This window comes from Phycodurus eques, chromosome 20 (assembly GCF_024500275.1).
Source record: "Phycodurus eques isolate BA_2022a chromosome 20, UOR_Pequ_1.1, whole genome shotgun sequence".
NCBI lineage: Eukaryota > Metazoa > Chordata > Actinopteri > Syngnathiformes > Syngnathidae > Phycodurus > Phycodurus eques.
In genome coordinates, this window is record NC_084544.1 from 13,938,943 (window position 1) to 13,955,450 (window position 16,508).

The 16,508-nt window shown below is 42.7% G+C and overlaps 1 protein-coding gene across 2 annotated transcripts in view; it reads left to right on the forward strand.

The window, feature by feature from the left end:
- Window positions 1-269: 269 nt before the first annotated feature.
- The window catches only part of ash1l (ash1 (absent, small, or homeotic)-like (Drosophila)), a 51,813-nt gene continuing 35,574 nt past the window's right edge, over window positions 270-16,508 (forward strand). Inside the window, exons 1-4 of one of the 2 annotated variants that reach the window (XM_061664153.1) lie at window positions 270-558; window positions 1,408-1,500; window positions 11,789-11,867; window positions 11,962-12,561. In XM_061664153.1, the coding sequence (XP_061520137.1) occupies window positions 11,977-12,561 (585 nt within the window). In that variant the 5' untranslated portion in view covers window positions 270-558; window positions 1,408-1,500; window positions 11,789-11,867; window positions 11,962-11,976. Of the gene's footprint in view, window positions 559-1,407; window positions 1,501-11,788; window positions 11,868-11,961; window positions 12,562-13,177; window positions 16,146-16,508 lie in introns of those variants that run through there. The other variant, XM_061664154.1, reaches the window with a different exon arrangement.

Here is a 16,508-nt window from a genome sequence, read left to right on the forward strand (position 1 = left end):
TCCACTTCGACTGGAACATCTCCAGCACAATTATTAATGAATTAGGCTATGAGATACGTGACGTTGTGTTGCCAAGCACCAATTTGACAGCTGACACGTGAATGTAGCGTTATGAAAATTAGGCTGCGTGGGAAATCCCAAAAATGCCGAGAAATGATCAAATGTAGACTTTGTTCTGTCTGCAGCTGAACAAGTGACATTCGCTCCCTTCTTCCTCTCCTCCACTCCACTCGCCCCCGCCCGTCCTCCCTCTCCCTCCCTCCCCGAGGCTGAGAATGCCCGTGCTGGGCTGACACTGTAGCGACACGGGCTGAGCAGACATGGAGGCCCGAGCGACGAGAGAGGCCCGTGCTGACACATTCAGACCCAGCTAACAGAGCGTCGGTGTGGATTTTTTGGGATATCTCGGAAGAAATACAGCCTATCACTCGCTGTAAGGAAGAAGGATTTTACCAGTGGAGAAGAAGGAATTAAAGAGGGAGATCCATTTCGGGGATCTATGTTGATTCAACGTAGCCGCCATTTTGTTGACAGTGTTTTTTTTAAACAACCTACACGGTAGTGCATTTGTTATGTTATACCACAGGAATGTTACTCTACACACTTCCACGCGATGCTTTATGGTATTTTAATTCCACAATTGTATTCGTGGCTCCGCGGTAATGTTCGTTTTTGTGTGGTTTGGCGGACTTCGCTAGTGCATCGTTAGCCGTCATAGCTGAGATGTGGTAACACGAGTGCATACGAGAATGTGACGGAGACGTAAGATTATGTACATCACTTGTACTGCACGGTTTTAGTCATAATCCCGCACTTAAACACACATGACCGAAATGTTTCCTTTTGCGACTCGGAACAGTTTTCGCCTGTTCGCCGAGTATTTGGAATTTGCGACTCATTACTAACATGCCCGCGAACGTTATAAATTCCACATTTCATGAAAATAGCCCCATTCGTCCTTAAGCATCAGCAACCAGAGGCTGATAGCTAACAAGTTGCTCGCTCCCAGAGTCATACATATGAGATGATATGAGGTCTGCGTTGGGGTATTTAGCACAATTGTTTCTCAACGCGTTGGTTAGCGCTATATTTAGCACTACACAGCGACGACGCCATCCTCCGTAACTGGCCCTGTTATTATAATTAATAACACGAGCATATATTTTCGAGAGAATACGAGACGGTGTAACGAGCCTATGTTGTCTTGTGCGCATTCGCCACGTTCCAGGTTAGTATTTGGCACCGATGTACTCCACTCGCCACAAACGTTACGCGATAATAGTTGAACCTAAGGTGCGACGCATGACTACTGTCTGTCAGCGGTGTAGACTCACGGGACATGGCTTTGATTGAGCTCACAGACTCCTGCCGACAGTTTACCTTTCGTGTCGTATTTTGCCAATTCAGCACATGGAGTGATGTGTGGCCACCACGTTGTCACAAACGAGGAAGGACACGGAGCCAAATAATGTGAACACCATTTCTGGACAACTAGAAGAGGTGAGTACAAATGTGTCATGATCTTAACTGTGGTTACAAAATGCATTTCAATCCACGGCCGGCTGGTGAACGCATGGCCGTGATTACTTTTGGTTCAAGCAATTTTAGTATAACTAAAAAAAAAATGATGATACTGCAGAGTTGATGATGCAGACTGAGCCCCGTTATTGTTTGGCTTGTACAGCCGTCTTTATCACACATGCATGCACTATTACCACAGTGGAATGAGTTTCACGTTACTCCCACATGCAGAGGATGTTTGAAATGTGCTGGCTCAACTGACACCTGTCATCCATGTTGCTTTCCCTCCCTCTGAAGACGCCCCCACCCCTACAGTCTGTCGGGGTTAGGGATCAGGTTAGATTGTGGGGAGGACAAGTGGAGATAAGAGTGGGGTTGTGGGGAGAGGTAGAGTTCAGGGAAAGGTTACAGGAAACCCATCAGCACAAACAGTCCAAGTCAAGGCAGCTTTTTAGAATATTTGCCAATCCATTATGTTAAACTTGGTTGTATCAAATCCATGATATGTTACTTGTTTGTTTAAAACATACTATGTGCTATTAGTCCCATGGAGTAAAAGCCATGAAAGAGAGTATACACTCTGGCTGGAGTGAGCAGCCCTCGTGAATGATGGAGGGGGGGGGCGGGGGGGGGGCGTGGCGTGCATTGCATATTGCTGTAGACAAATCAGCACTTATGAAAAACGTTTGCAAAAGTAAGCTGGGAGGAACTTCGGTAGAAAGAAATGCGGATGCGAGAAGTTGTTTATTACAGTTTGGCCTGCCGTGCCATTTCTGCTGTTGTTAGCTTGATCGTGAAAGGGATTTTCAGATTTGAATCAAATAGCTTTGCATGCTTATTGATGGCAGGTGCTTGGAATATTTTTTATCATTTTTTTCTCATTTTGTCCTGGTAGGCTCTGATTATAATAGGTATTACAGTAGAACCTTAAATGTCAAATACAATGTGTTCCATGACGCAGGTAGACCTCCAATTTGTTGTTTGGCGTTCAAAACAGTGTTCCCCAAAATAAATAGTTGACATTTAATTACTTAAAACTGCAGCTATCGTGAAACCTGTATTAACCGTGCAGGTAATGCATGCACCACTCTATGTGGAAATTATTTGGTGTGATGGTGCAAAGTCAGGAGGAAAGAGTACACAAAAGAAAGAATGTCCAAAGTTTGGGATCATTTCACACTTAAAAAAAAAGAAGAAAGTGCAATGAGTCTACTGCAAAGCAGAACTAGTTTAAAGCAGAACTAGATTAATGAAAAACAAGTACATACATTTTTTAGCTAATTTAACCCTAGTGAGGATAAGCGATACAGAAAATGGATGGAATATAGCTTACCACCACTAGTTAGAACATATTGTAATGCCCCCACAAGTGGTCAAGAATAGACACACCCACCAGTACACTTTATTGAACACAATAAACATGTAATATGCACATTCATACACAAGATGCTATGGCTACAACTGACTCCCATTTAGCATGCTGACTGGCCGTGGCTAATCTGAGCCAAAAAACTGCCAACTCTATACTTTTATACACCGATTAATAGGTCATTCACCATGCCAGACTCTGCATTTCAAAGTCATACACACGTAAAGTCACAGATACTACAATGAATGTAAGGACGGCGATCACGTGTGGTACTATGAAATAATGCAAAATCAATTTTTTATCTAATAAGCCGTCGAGTATAACTCGAGCTCTAGATTTAAGGACCATTCTTTACAGTCATACAAGTGTAAATCTGTCAAGAACAGAACAGAGGACAGGACCCAAAATGCACGACTCCAAAACAGATGGACAGTTTAAAAAAGAGAGACGTTTAATAAACAAGCAGGGGGCGGTACACAGGCAGGCAATCCGAAAAAGGCAACAGTAACCCAAAAAACATGAGGAAAAGAGGCAAGGTCGAGAATCAGAGCAGGGTTTAGTCTTACTATGAATCGGTGACGTGGAAGCAAGGAATGCTGGAACGTGACAACAAGGTACAACGAACTGGCGACCAGAAAGAATGAGACACGAGGTTAAATGCATGGGGTAATTAGGGTAAACGAGGCACAGGTGGGGAAGATGCTCTCAGGAGCAGGTGTGTACGAGACAGGGGGAAGACAACAACCCTAACACACACCCATGACAAAAACTAAGTCACTGTCATTATGTTAAAATAACACCTTTTAAACACTCATTGTAATTTTAGTGATTACCTATGGGGACATTTAGCAAGAAATTTATGTATTATTTTAGTATTTCTTTCCACAGTGCCTCAGCTAGATGCAGCAAATTGTTGCACTCCATTCTGCCATAATTAATCAACACACAATTGACTAATTCATTCATTCATTCATTCATCTTCCATACCGCTTATCCTCACGAGGGTCGCAGGCGTGCTGGAGCCTATCCCAGCTGACTGGGCGAAAGGCGGGGTACACCCTGAACTGCTCGCCAACCAATCACAGGCCACATGTAAACAAACGACCATTCGCACTCACTTTCACACCTACGGGCAATTTAGAGTCTTCAATTATCCTACCATGCATGTTTTTGGGATGTGGGAGGAAACCGGAGTACCTGGAGAAAACCCACCCAGGCACGTGGAGAACATGCCAACTCCACACAGGCGAGGCCGGATTTGAACCCGGGTCCTCACAGCTGTGAGGCAGATGTCCACCGTGCCGCCAATTTACTAACTCAGAAGGATAAATTAATCGACTTACTTCCTAATCGTATACTCTTTGAAAATTAAGAAAGGCTGCCACAGTGTATTGGGTTGTCACACACACAGGTTCCGCAAGGAAGCTAAAGCAGCCAATTTTGCTTTAAATTTACTATCCAAGAAGTAGAACATTTGTCAGTTTGTGAGAGAAGGAAGTAGTGAGCAAAGCAGGCCCGAGTGGTGCACGGAATGTGTTTTTGATTATTGAGACCACAATTACTTCAGTTTGTGTGCCATGACTGCCGCTTTGCAAGTTTGTGAAAGGAGAAAGACGACGGAAAACTTAAAAATGGTAAAAAACAGAGATTGATGGAGTGCTAAAAAGGTGTTATTTGAGTTTGGTATGTGTAGCGTATTGGGTGTGTAGATTTGAGTTGAAATGGAATGAGTAATTGATGTAAACTCTGAGAAGTGGGTGTGGGTGAACTGCAGGCCACACTCCAAAATGGGTGTGCATTTATTGTGTGGTTAGAAAACATCTACTGCTATTCATAATCCAACACAAACATAGACCAAGAGCACAATATGGATGATTACTTTTGTTTCTTGCATTGTGATGACTTGTATGACTTTCTGCAGGCTCCATTATGCATCTGCTTCACTGTTGTCCTGTAATGTAGAGAGAGGGCAGAGAAACTGGCGTCATGTTGACGGTCGATCACTTTCATTTACTGCTGGTGAAGGCCGAGGAAGACAGAGATCCTCTGTGCAGTACCAGAGGGCCCAAAGTGCTGAGGTCACAGTTCTCAATTGCCTCCAAATGACTTCACCCAGAGAAACCACCTGCTTTGCGTGGATCTGCATTAAATAATTTAGAGGCTTTAAAGAGCTGTGGACAGGTTCCTAGATTTGCACAGTGCACTGGAACTTGAAAAGTGCCGCCATGCCTCATCGTCCAACGTGAAAAAGCAGCACCGGTAATTCTGAGCAGCTGGGCAACAGTTCTCCAAAAAGATGTTAAGTTTGCTTTCTTCAAGCTATTTGTTTGTAACTCCTGTAAAAATACATACACTATTATGATGAAAGAACAAAAGCCGGACGAGCAGCGAACTTTATTCAACCTACGGCCCCACACAATAACAGTGCGGCAAGAGACGGACAACACCTGGAGGAGCTATGGAAGAAAAATGCAAATCCAAAATGCTCTAAAGCTGAAGTTTATTGTAAAACTACATGGAAAACAAAGATAATTAAATATTATACTGTATATTTAAACACCAAAATGTTCAGCCAAACCACATAATTTAGTTGAATGAATTCTCCGCTAGCTTCATTAAGGTAAATTACTTCTTTTCCTTTCGGCTTGTCCCAACCTGCTTGGACCCGTTTCTTCACTTCCTGACCACACTCCCCATTGCTCTGGACGGTTGACCCCAAGTATTTCAAGTCCTCCACCCTTGCTATCGCTTCTCCCTGTATCCTCACTCCCCCCCCCCCCCCCCCCCCCCCCCCACCCCTCTCATTCATGCACATATATTCTGTTTTACTTCGGCTAATCTTCATTCCTCTTCTTTCCAGTGCATGCCTCCGTCTTTCTAACTGCTCCTCCACCAGCTGCCTGCTTTCACTGCAGATCACGTCATCTGCAAACAGCATGGTCCACGGTGATTCCAGTCTTAACCTCATCTGTCAGCCTAACCATCACCACTGCAAACAGGAAGGGGCTCAGGGCTGATCCCTGATGCAGTCCCACCTTCACCTTAAATTTGTCTTTCACACCTACAGCACACCTCACCACTGTTCTGCTGCCCTTGTACATGTCCTGTATTATTCTAACAGACTTCTCTGCTACTCCAGACGTCCGCATGCAGTACCACAGTTCCTCTCTGGGTACTCCGTCAAGTCTTTCTCTAGATCTACAAAGACAGAATGTAGCTCCTTCTGTACTTTTCCATCAACATCCTCAAGGCAAATAATGCATCTGTGGTCTAGGCATGAAACGATACTGTTGCTCGCAAATACTCACTTCTGTCCTGAGTCTAGCCTCCACTACTCTTTCCCATAACTTCATTGTGTGGCTCATCAACTTTATTCCTCTATAGTTCGCACAGCTCTTCACATCACCGTTGTTTTTAAAAATGGGCACCAGCAAACCTTTCCTTCTTTCCTCAGGCATCTTCTCACAGGCTAGAATTCTATTGAACAATTCTGGTCAAAAACTCCATAGCCACTTCTCCGAGATGCTTCCATACCTCCACAGGAATGTCATCAGGACCAACTAACTGCCTTTCCATTTTCCATCCTCTTTAATGCCTTTCTAACTTCCCCCTTACTAATCATTTCCACTTCCTGGTCCATCACACTTGCCTCTTCTACTCTCCCTTCTCTCTCATTTTCCTCATTCATCAACTCATCAAAGTATTCTTTCCATCTATCTAGCACACTACTGGCACCAGTCAACATATTTCCATCTCTAGCCTTAATCACCCTAACCTGCTGCACATCCTTCCCATCTCTATCCCTCTGTCTGGCCAACCTGTATAGATCCTTTTCTCCTTCTTTAGTGTCCAACCTGGCATACATGTCATCATATGCCTCTTGTTTGGCCTTTGCCACCTCTACCTTTGCCCTATGTCGCATCTCAATGTATTCCTTTCGCCTCTCCTCGGTCCTCTCAGTGTCCCACTTCTTCTGAGCTAACCTTTTTCCTTGTATGATTTCCTGTACTGTAAGGTTCCACCACTAAGTCTCCTTCTCTCCTTTCCTGCCAGACGATACACCAAGCACTCTACTGCCTGCCTCTCTCATCACCTTGGCTGTAGTGGTCCAGTCTTCTGGAAGCTCCTCCTGTCTCACCTCTTCCCGAAAAGCTGCACAACACTTGTCCTATCTCAGCTTCCACCACATGGTTCTGTGCTCTACCTTTGTCTTCCTAATCTTCCTCCCCACCACCAGAGTCATCTTACACACCACCATCCTATGCTGTCTAGCCACACTCTCCCCTACCACTACCTTACAGTCGGTAACCTCCCTCAAATTGCATCGTCTGCACAAGCTGTAATCCACCTGCGTTCTTCTACCTCCGTTCTTGTAGGTCACCCCATGTTCCTGCCTCTTCTGGAAAGAAGTGTTCACTACAGCCATTTGCATCCTTTTTGCAAAGTCTACCACCATCTGTCCCTCCAAGTTCCTTTCCTGGATGCCGTACTTACCCATCACTTCTTCATCACCCCTGTTTCCTTCACCAACATATCCAATTACGACTCTCTCTCTGTCTGGGATGCTCAGAACTACTTCGTCTAGCTCCTTCCAGAATTTCTCTTTCACCTCTAGGTCACATCCTACCTGAGGGGCATAGCCACTAATCACATTATACATAACACCCTCAATTTCAAGTTTCAGCCTCATCACTCGATCGGATTTCAACCTCATCACTCGATCTGATACTCTTTTCACCTGATACTCTTTTCACCTCCAAGACATTCTTTCCAACTCTTCTTTTAAAATAACCCCGACTCCATTTCTCTTTCCATCTACACCATGGTAAAATAATTTAAACCCTGCCCCTAAAGTTCTAGCCTTACTGCCTTTCCACCTGGGCTCCTGGACACACAATATATCAACCTTTTTCCTAATCATCATGTCAACCAACTCCCGAGATTTTCCTGTCATAGTCCCAACATTCAAAGTCCCCACATTCAGTTCTAGGCTCTGTGCTTTCCTCTTCTCTTTCTGCCAAAGAACCCGCTTTCCATCTCTTCTTCAACTTCGACCCACAGTAGCTGAATTTCCACCAGCGCCCTGCAGGTTGACAGCGCCGGTGGTGGACGTTGTTAACCCGGGCCACGACCGATCCGGTATGGAATTCTTTGGATGAACGCTTGTTTGGCAAAATTTTAAGCCGGATGCCCTTCCTGACGCAACCCTCTGCATTTATCCGGGCTCGGGACCGGCCTACAGTTTGCATGGCTTGTGCCCCACATAGGGCTGCATGAATTTAGGTTACTTACTGAATCCACAAAATTGGTTGCCATTTTCTTTACATTTCACTGGCACTAGGATTTAGCAGAGGACCACCTAATCATTGTTCTTTTCCAATGACGTTGTTGGGAAATCCCTTTACCACCTCGTTTTTGAAATTTTAAGTTCAGATGAGGTTTTCTGTGGTGCTGACAACGATGAAAACGTACCTCGATTTTGGCGTCAAAACTTCACACGTTTATAGGATTGGGAAACATTTGAAAAATATATGGATGTGATGAAATTATTATTCTTATTTTCTTTGAAAGCCTGAAGTTATTCAGACGATGCGCTCGCTCTCGGTTTGGCCCAAAAAATGAGATGGCTCGAGCAAACGCCACCACCAAAAAATCAGAAAATGGCCTGTTTAACAATACGTTTTCAGATAATTAAGACTAACATAGGGGTATTTTCCCACCAAAGAGTCAAGGTTTTGGCCACAAACTTCCTAATGATTTACAATGATTTCTGGACGAGGAAATGTGGGCTGATTTACGACATAAAAAGTGGCAGAAAATCCGTAATCCTTATCCAATTCTTATAAACCTGGGCTCACTTTATTCATGTTTTTATCATCCAGTGATATTGAATATTTGGATATATAGGTTAGGGCTGCACGTATTTTGTTTGCGCATCGTCATCACGATGCACCATAGTCACATCGCATGGTCTACTGCGTTGTTGGCGTTCTGAATATATGGTGATTCCACTGTAATATTAAAAGTGACCAGCAGAGGGATCTGTTTGGACATGCTAATAGAAAATGTACGCTTGCTGCATTTCCTATTTCGCTCTTCAGAATGAAACTAGGCAGGCATGAGGCAGCTGTGTGAGTGTGCGAGGTGCATTCAGGGACACTGTGTAAATTGGAGAGAATGTTATTTTGTAATACAGTACATAATTGTAAAACTGGATTACTCGAAAAATGATTATTAGTATCAGAATGCTTTACTTAAAACACTGTATGATCAAACTATGATATGGAATTTTTGTAATATAAGAGTAGATCAATTATAAATTATTCTGTAAATATAGTCTGCCAGGGTGGCACGGTTGACGACTGGTTAGCACATCTGCCTCGCAGTTTTGAGGACTGGGGTTCAAATCCTGACCTTGTCTATGTGGAGTTTGCATGTTCTCCCCGTGCCTGCATGGGTTTTCTCCAGTACTCCGGTTTCCTCCCACATCCCAAAAAACATGCATGGTAGGTTAATTGAAGACTCTAAATTGCCCATAGGTGTGAATGTGAGTGCGAGTGGTTGTTTGTTTGTATGTGCCCTGCGATTGGCTGGCGACCAGTTCAGGGTGTACCCAGCCTCTCGCCCAGAGTCAGCTGGAATAGGCTCCAGCACGCCCGCGACCCAAGTGAGAATATGTGGTAGAGAAAATGGATCGATGGATGAATAGTCAGCCAGAGCTATCAACGTCCTGTCACACTTTTTTTTTTTTTTTTTGCACATTCAGGACAAGTCCTGTTTTTGTTTAATTCCCGATTTTAAAAAAAATACAATCATTTTTCCCTATAAATAGGCCTGTCACGATAACAATTTTTTAAAGACAATATCTTTTTAAAATATATTTCCCCCCAAAACTACAAGAGACGACACAATCATTGACATTTTGCTAACGTCTTTAAGCAAAGCAAACTACATTAACACATTATAATTTTTTTCCTCCTTTCTTTGTGATGTCAAGTAGCAAGCCATTTTTTACCTGTGAGGCTAGCCACTTGATTAGGGAGAGCGAGCGAGACAGCAACCGGCCGGTCCTATCGTCACCGTGCTTTTGCACACTAAACATTCTGAAATCGTATCCCATATTTCCCGAGGGTTTTGCACTTCGCTTGTGGAAGGATAACAAATATAATACTGAGGAACGTAAAATAAAACGAAAACTGATCATTTGGGGAAAGCCAGCAAGCGCACAAAAGTCATTGTTTTACTTAACTCGCCCTGAGAGCAGGGCATATGTATGTGCCCATCCTGTGTACTGCGTAAGATTGCGTTTAAAACTTGGGACAGTATGTCCACCCGGAAATGCACAGCGATGCAGAGTTGAAAGGAGTTATTTCATACTTACGTCACTTCATAGTGTGACTTGACTCTTTTGTTACTGACTGGCTCCAAGTCAGCCTTTGATCATCCACAAGCTCCAAAATAGCATAGGCAATGTGTCTCAGTATTTTTTGTTAGCATGTTTACATGATCGGAAAAGTTCTCTCTTCACTCTTCATTTCTTACTGCCTTTCCACCTGGTCTCCTGGCCACACAATATATCAACCATTCTCCTAATCATTATGTCAACCAACTCCCGAGATTTTCCTGTCATATTACCAACATTCAAAGTCCTCGCATTCAGTTCGGGGCTCTGTGCTTTCCTCTTCTCTTTCTGCCGAAGAACCTGCTTTCCAACTCTTCGCTCAGCGGTGCCATGTGCTGTGTGGCTACTTGCGAAGCCTCACACAAAGGCACATTTAAAAAAAGAAGACAAAAGCACACATCAATGATCGACGGTAGTGTTTTTTGTTCGCTGAAACTTTAACCGTTTTATTTTACTTTGGGAGTATGCAGTTGCATGGATTGGGAGATAGTGTTTACAAAAATCTAACCCTGACGCCATGGTGACTGCGGTTCCCGGAAGCACTTGCGGTGGTAGAAATATTTTGCTGTGGACGTGCCGCCCCATCCTTGAGCCTACTAGCGGCTAATGACACAGCTTTCAAACTCTTGTCAGTTCACTGTGTGATCCGCGGGCCAGCTCATCACAACAATGACAATTTATGACGTCCGGAAAACCATCGTGCCCATTAATTTACTGAATGATAAGTCGATATAGTAATTATCGTGACAAGCCTACCTACAACAAACAATGGAAATTGCATTACTCTGTTCCTTTATATATATATATATATATATATATATATATATATATATATATATATATATATATATATATATATATATATATATATATATATATTTTTTTTTTTTTGACTATATGTCCAATAGGGTTGCACGATATATTGTTTGAGCATTGTCATCGTGGTGCTATACAGCATTATTGAAGGGACAAAGCAGGTGTACACTCATGTGTGTTGATTAAACGAATGCACTCACATGTAGAAATACAAATGCATATTACGTTAAAATGTTTAAAATAACAGATTGATTAAAACAAACGAATAGTGTCAGGATTCAGGAATGTGGTAATTACGACACAGTATAACTGGACATGAAAGATAATTATTTTAACTTCAAGTCTGGCTGGACCGTTACCTGCTCAATACTACAGTGCAATTAAATACAGGTTGTGCTCTACTGAGCATAATTTCTTCATAATTTCTACTGAAGCTATTATATATTGTCCAAACAATACACAGAGTGAAAAGGAGAATTGTGTGCTGGTTTTCACATCATGAGCCATGTCATTTTTTTCCAATATTGTGCAGCATAAATCCAATGTTTTTTGCTTAATTTCACAGTCTTAATATCATACATTTAAGTGTATAAATGCTAACTATGGACAATAAAACTCATTTGTTTTTGCCTTCTCTTTCCCCCCTTCCCCACCATTCCCCACTCCTACTACAACTACAGCTGAAGGACGGAGTAAGAGGGCCGGACTGACGGGGAAGGATAGAAACCCTCTAAAAAAACGAGAGCTTCTACCTCATTGGTATCCCCCTCCCCTTTTCCGTCCTCCTTCCCTATCCCACTCCCTTTCCTATATTCCTCATAGGATACACATTTCTTACCTTGTGAACTTGCAGAGCCCTTAAGTTAAGATGGATCAGAAGATTCACGGGAGAACTGCAACACCACCTCCTCTCGTCTCAGGTGTAACTTCCGGGGAGCGAGAGAAAGAGGGAGGTGTTGGAAAGAAAGAAGATGAGGAGGAGAAGAAAAGGGACAAAGAAAAAGAGGCTTCCATTATAGCTGATGGCACAGGGACAGGTGGTCCTGAAGGTAGTGGTGACCAGTCACAGTTCTCCATCAAGGAGAGCAGCCTATCTGAGGGCAATGTCAAACTGAAGATTGGTCTTCAAGCAAAACGCATGAAGAAACCTCCTAAGATCTTGGAGAATTATGTATGCAGACCAGCCTTTCGGGCTACAATGAGGAATACAGGGCGGGGAGGTGGTGGTGCTCGAGGAAATCGTGCAGGGAATACAAATGATGGGCCAGGTAGCCAGACCCAGAGTCCTTCTCATGTCAGGGAAAAAGAGAGGGAGAAGAGTCCAAGTGTCAGCAGACCAGTCTCATCAAACCCATCTTCTAAAGTCCCGACACCACCTCCTCCCGGACCACCACCTACCAGCACAGCTGCCATGGCACCTTCTCAAGTGAATGGTAGTGCACCAGGAAAACGAGTAAGTGGGAACAAGGAGTTTTGGGACAGCACATTTATGTAGTTTGAATCAACAATTAATGAAATTCTAAGTAGGAACAACATTTTATACTGTATTGCTGCTGGACTGCTTGCATATTTACTGTATACAGTGGAACCTCAGAAGAACGTACTACTAGGCGCGGGGGCTCCTCCGTTATAGGCGATTGTCCGTTACATTGAAGCACCTTTTTAGGCCATGTGCACCCATATTACTGTACATTACAAAATTAATGTTTTGTAGGTTTATTTCGTGGCCTAAAATGCTCAGTACAGTACAGTTATTACAAATACATATTAAAAAAAGCTTGAAAATGTTTGAAAGTTTCACATTGTATCCAACTTTACCACGCCTGCTTGGTCATGGTGACGTTGATTTACAGTACTCATCATAGACGCTTTCATGAGCTGTGAGGAATTCGTGTGCTACCTATTTCCAAATCCATTGACAAAGGCGAACAGCTTGACAAAAAAAATATTTACTGTACCAAAAATAGACTCCAAAGACTTCTGTTTTGTACTCCTCAAGCGTTAATGCCGCATCCATGCCGCTCTCTCTCTGCTCCATGTACAATAGACAATAGCTATAGCTATCGTCACATGGCCGTCACGTCAATGCCCTACTTTCAACATGGCCGCCACGTAGGCATGGGAGGATCTAGTATTATTGTATACCTGTGACCCGGAAATACGTCAGTATCATTCTCTGCCTGCATTGCGCCACAGCGCCAGTAAACACTGGCCAATTCTGGAACTAACAGACTTTGTCAATGGTATTTTAAGTGACAAATACAAACAATTTTTGGACATATCGTTTAGTCCCATCCGTTATATAGGGGTCTGTTTTATCGAGGTTCCACTGTATTGGCATATTTTTCCTCACAATTCTGCTTACTTGGCTGTACTTCATTAATCTTACGTATCTCAAGGGCAGTGGTCAGTCAACAAGTTTGCTCCGGTGATTACTACTGATTTTGAAATCATTACATTGCATAATAGGGTGGCAAACTCATCAGGCATTCTTTGTGTTGTATGTGGGCTCATGTTTTCATCACACTGTGTACATATACAAATTAATCGTATTTCTGAATTAGTTTGTGCTCCCCTTTTTTCCACACTTCTCTGTGATGTCCCAGTTAGCATTTGATCTTTGGCAAAACTAAGTCTGCCTCCACTATGGCTAGGTGGTGATGCACACACACACACACACACACACACAAACATAGTCTCTGCCATCCCAGAGTCAGCTTTAAAACTGTTTATTTACACCCCAGGTGAAGTTTACTGTAAAACTTAACACACAACAAAAAGAATTACATGCATTGTATATTTAAATACGACACAAATATGATCGTTTTAGAAATCGCAAGTTTAATGGTAACATTCAGTGGAAAACCCCATTGACGGGCTAGCTAGAATTTCCATTAGGTCACGGAGGGGGGCTTTACCTTCAAATAACGAAAATTTATACACAAACTCTGAAGTAACACATACAGACAATTAATATGACAATACTCACTGCCATATATTCTTCCTGATCTGTGAAAAGTGATTTAAATGAATGTTTAATCGCTTCTTCTGTTCTTTAGCTTACTGCAAACGTCCAGCTCCATGCATGCACCACACTGCCCCACTAAAATCAAAGACTTGGACTTGGACTCGGGTGGACAAAATTTGATCAGGACATTCCTAATGACAATGAGCCAATCCAACACAGACTGACAGAAAACAAGCAACTACATACAAGCAAATTGACAAGACAACCAGGCACACCTGAACAAGACACGAGTGGCTAGATGGAGCTGATTGGTAGACGCTAGGAGCAGGGTTACGAGAACAGGTGGAAACAAAAACCTAACGAGCAAGACAAGACATGAACTTGGGTCACCAGAAAACAAGATATAACATGAACCAAAACTAAATATAATCTAAACCACAAAAACACATCATGATAGGAGCACAGATGAAGGACGCTAACCTTCTAGGATAACCAGGCTAAAATAGATTCCATCTAGGGATTACGTTTATAACATTGTCTTAATTATTATACGTGCACATTCTTACTTGACTAAATTACGTTTGATTAAACAGCCAAAATATTTCATATTAGATGTGTTTTTGCAATAGGTCCTTCATTTGGTTAATGAGAGGCACAGTCGAAAGCTTTTTTTTGTTTAGTGGTACCATTTTTAATTGCGATAGACTAGTTTGTTCATTTTTCATTCCAATGTGAATAGTAAAACGTAGTTTTGTTGTTAAAATTAGCCTGTTTGATACACACAAGGAGAGTACGGAAAGTATTCAGACTGCCTTAAATTTTTCACTCTTTGTTATATTGCAGCCATTTGTTAAAATCATTAAAGTTCATTTTCCCGACGCATTAATGTAAACAGCACCCCATATTGACAGAAAAAAACGGAATTGTTGAAATTTTTGCAGATTTATTGAAAAAGAAAAAATGAAATATCTCACACAGCCATAAGTGTGCAGACCCTTTGCTGTGACACTCATATATTTAACTTGGGTGCTGTGTATTTATTTTGATCATCCTTGAGATGGTTCTCGACATTCATTGGAGTCCAGCTGTGTTTGATTATACTGATTGGACTGATTAGGAAAGCCACAAACCTGTCTATATAAGACCTTACAGCTCACAGTGCATGTCAGAGCAAATGAGAATCATGAGGTCAAAGGAACTGCCTGAAGAGGTCAGAGACAGAATTGTGGCAAGGCACAGATATGGCCATGGTTACAAAAAAAATTCTGGTACACTTAAGGTTTTAAGAACCCAGAACCCTTCCTAGATCTGGCCGTCTGGCCAAACTGCAATCGGGGGAGAAGAGCCTTGGTGAGAGGTAAAGAAGAACCCAAAGATCACTTTGGCTGAGCTCCAGAGATGCAGTCCGGACATGGGAGAAAGTTCTAGAAAGTCAACCATCACTGCAGCCCTCCACCAGTCGGGGCTTTATGGCAGAGTGGCCCAACGGAAGCCTCTCCTCAGTGCAAGCCACATAAAGGCCCGCATGGAGTTTGCTAAAAAACACCTGAAAGACTCCAAGATGGTGAGAAATAAGATTCTCTGGTCTGATGAGATCAAGATAGAACTTTTTGGCCTTAATTCTAAGCGGTATGTGTGGAGAAAACTAGCCACAGCTCATCACCTGTCCAATACAGTCCCAGCAGTGAAGCATGGTGGTGGCAGCATCATATTGTGGGGGTGTTTTTCAGCTGCGGGGACAGGGAGACTGGTTGCAATTGAAGGAAGGATGAATATGGCCAAGTACAGGGATATCGTGGACGTAAACCTTCTCCAGAGTCCTCAGGACCTCTGATTGGGCCGGAGGTTCACCTTCCAACAAGACAATGACCCTTAGCACAAAGCTAAAATAACAAAAGAGTGGCTTCATAACAACTCCGTGACTGTTCTTGAATGGCCCAGCCAGAGCCTGACTTAAACCCAATTGAGCAGCTCTGGAGAGACCTGAAAATGGCTGTCCGCCTTCTCCATCCAACCTGACAGAACTGGAGAGGATCTGCAAGCAAGGAAAGGCAGATCCCCAAATCCAGGTGTGAAAAACTTGTTGCATCATTCCCAAAAAGACTCATGGCTGTATTAGCTCAAAAGCGTGTCTCTACTAAATACTGAGCAAAGGGTCTGAATATTTATGACTATGTGCTAGTTTTTTTTCAGTTTTTCTTTTTTAATAAATGTCCAAAAATTTCAACAATTCCATTTTGTTTCTGTCAATATGGGGTGCTGTGTGTACATTAATGAGGGGGGAAATGAACTTAAATGATTTTAGCAAATGGCTGCAATATAACAAAGGAATGAAACATTTAAGGGGGTCTGAATACTTTCCGTACCCACTGTATCTGGATGTGTCACTGTTTAGATGATCTGCCACATTTTCTTCTATGCATAGGCTTTAA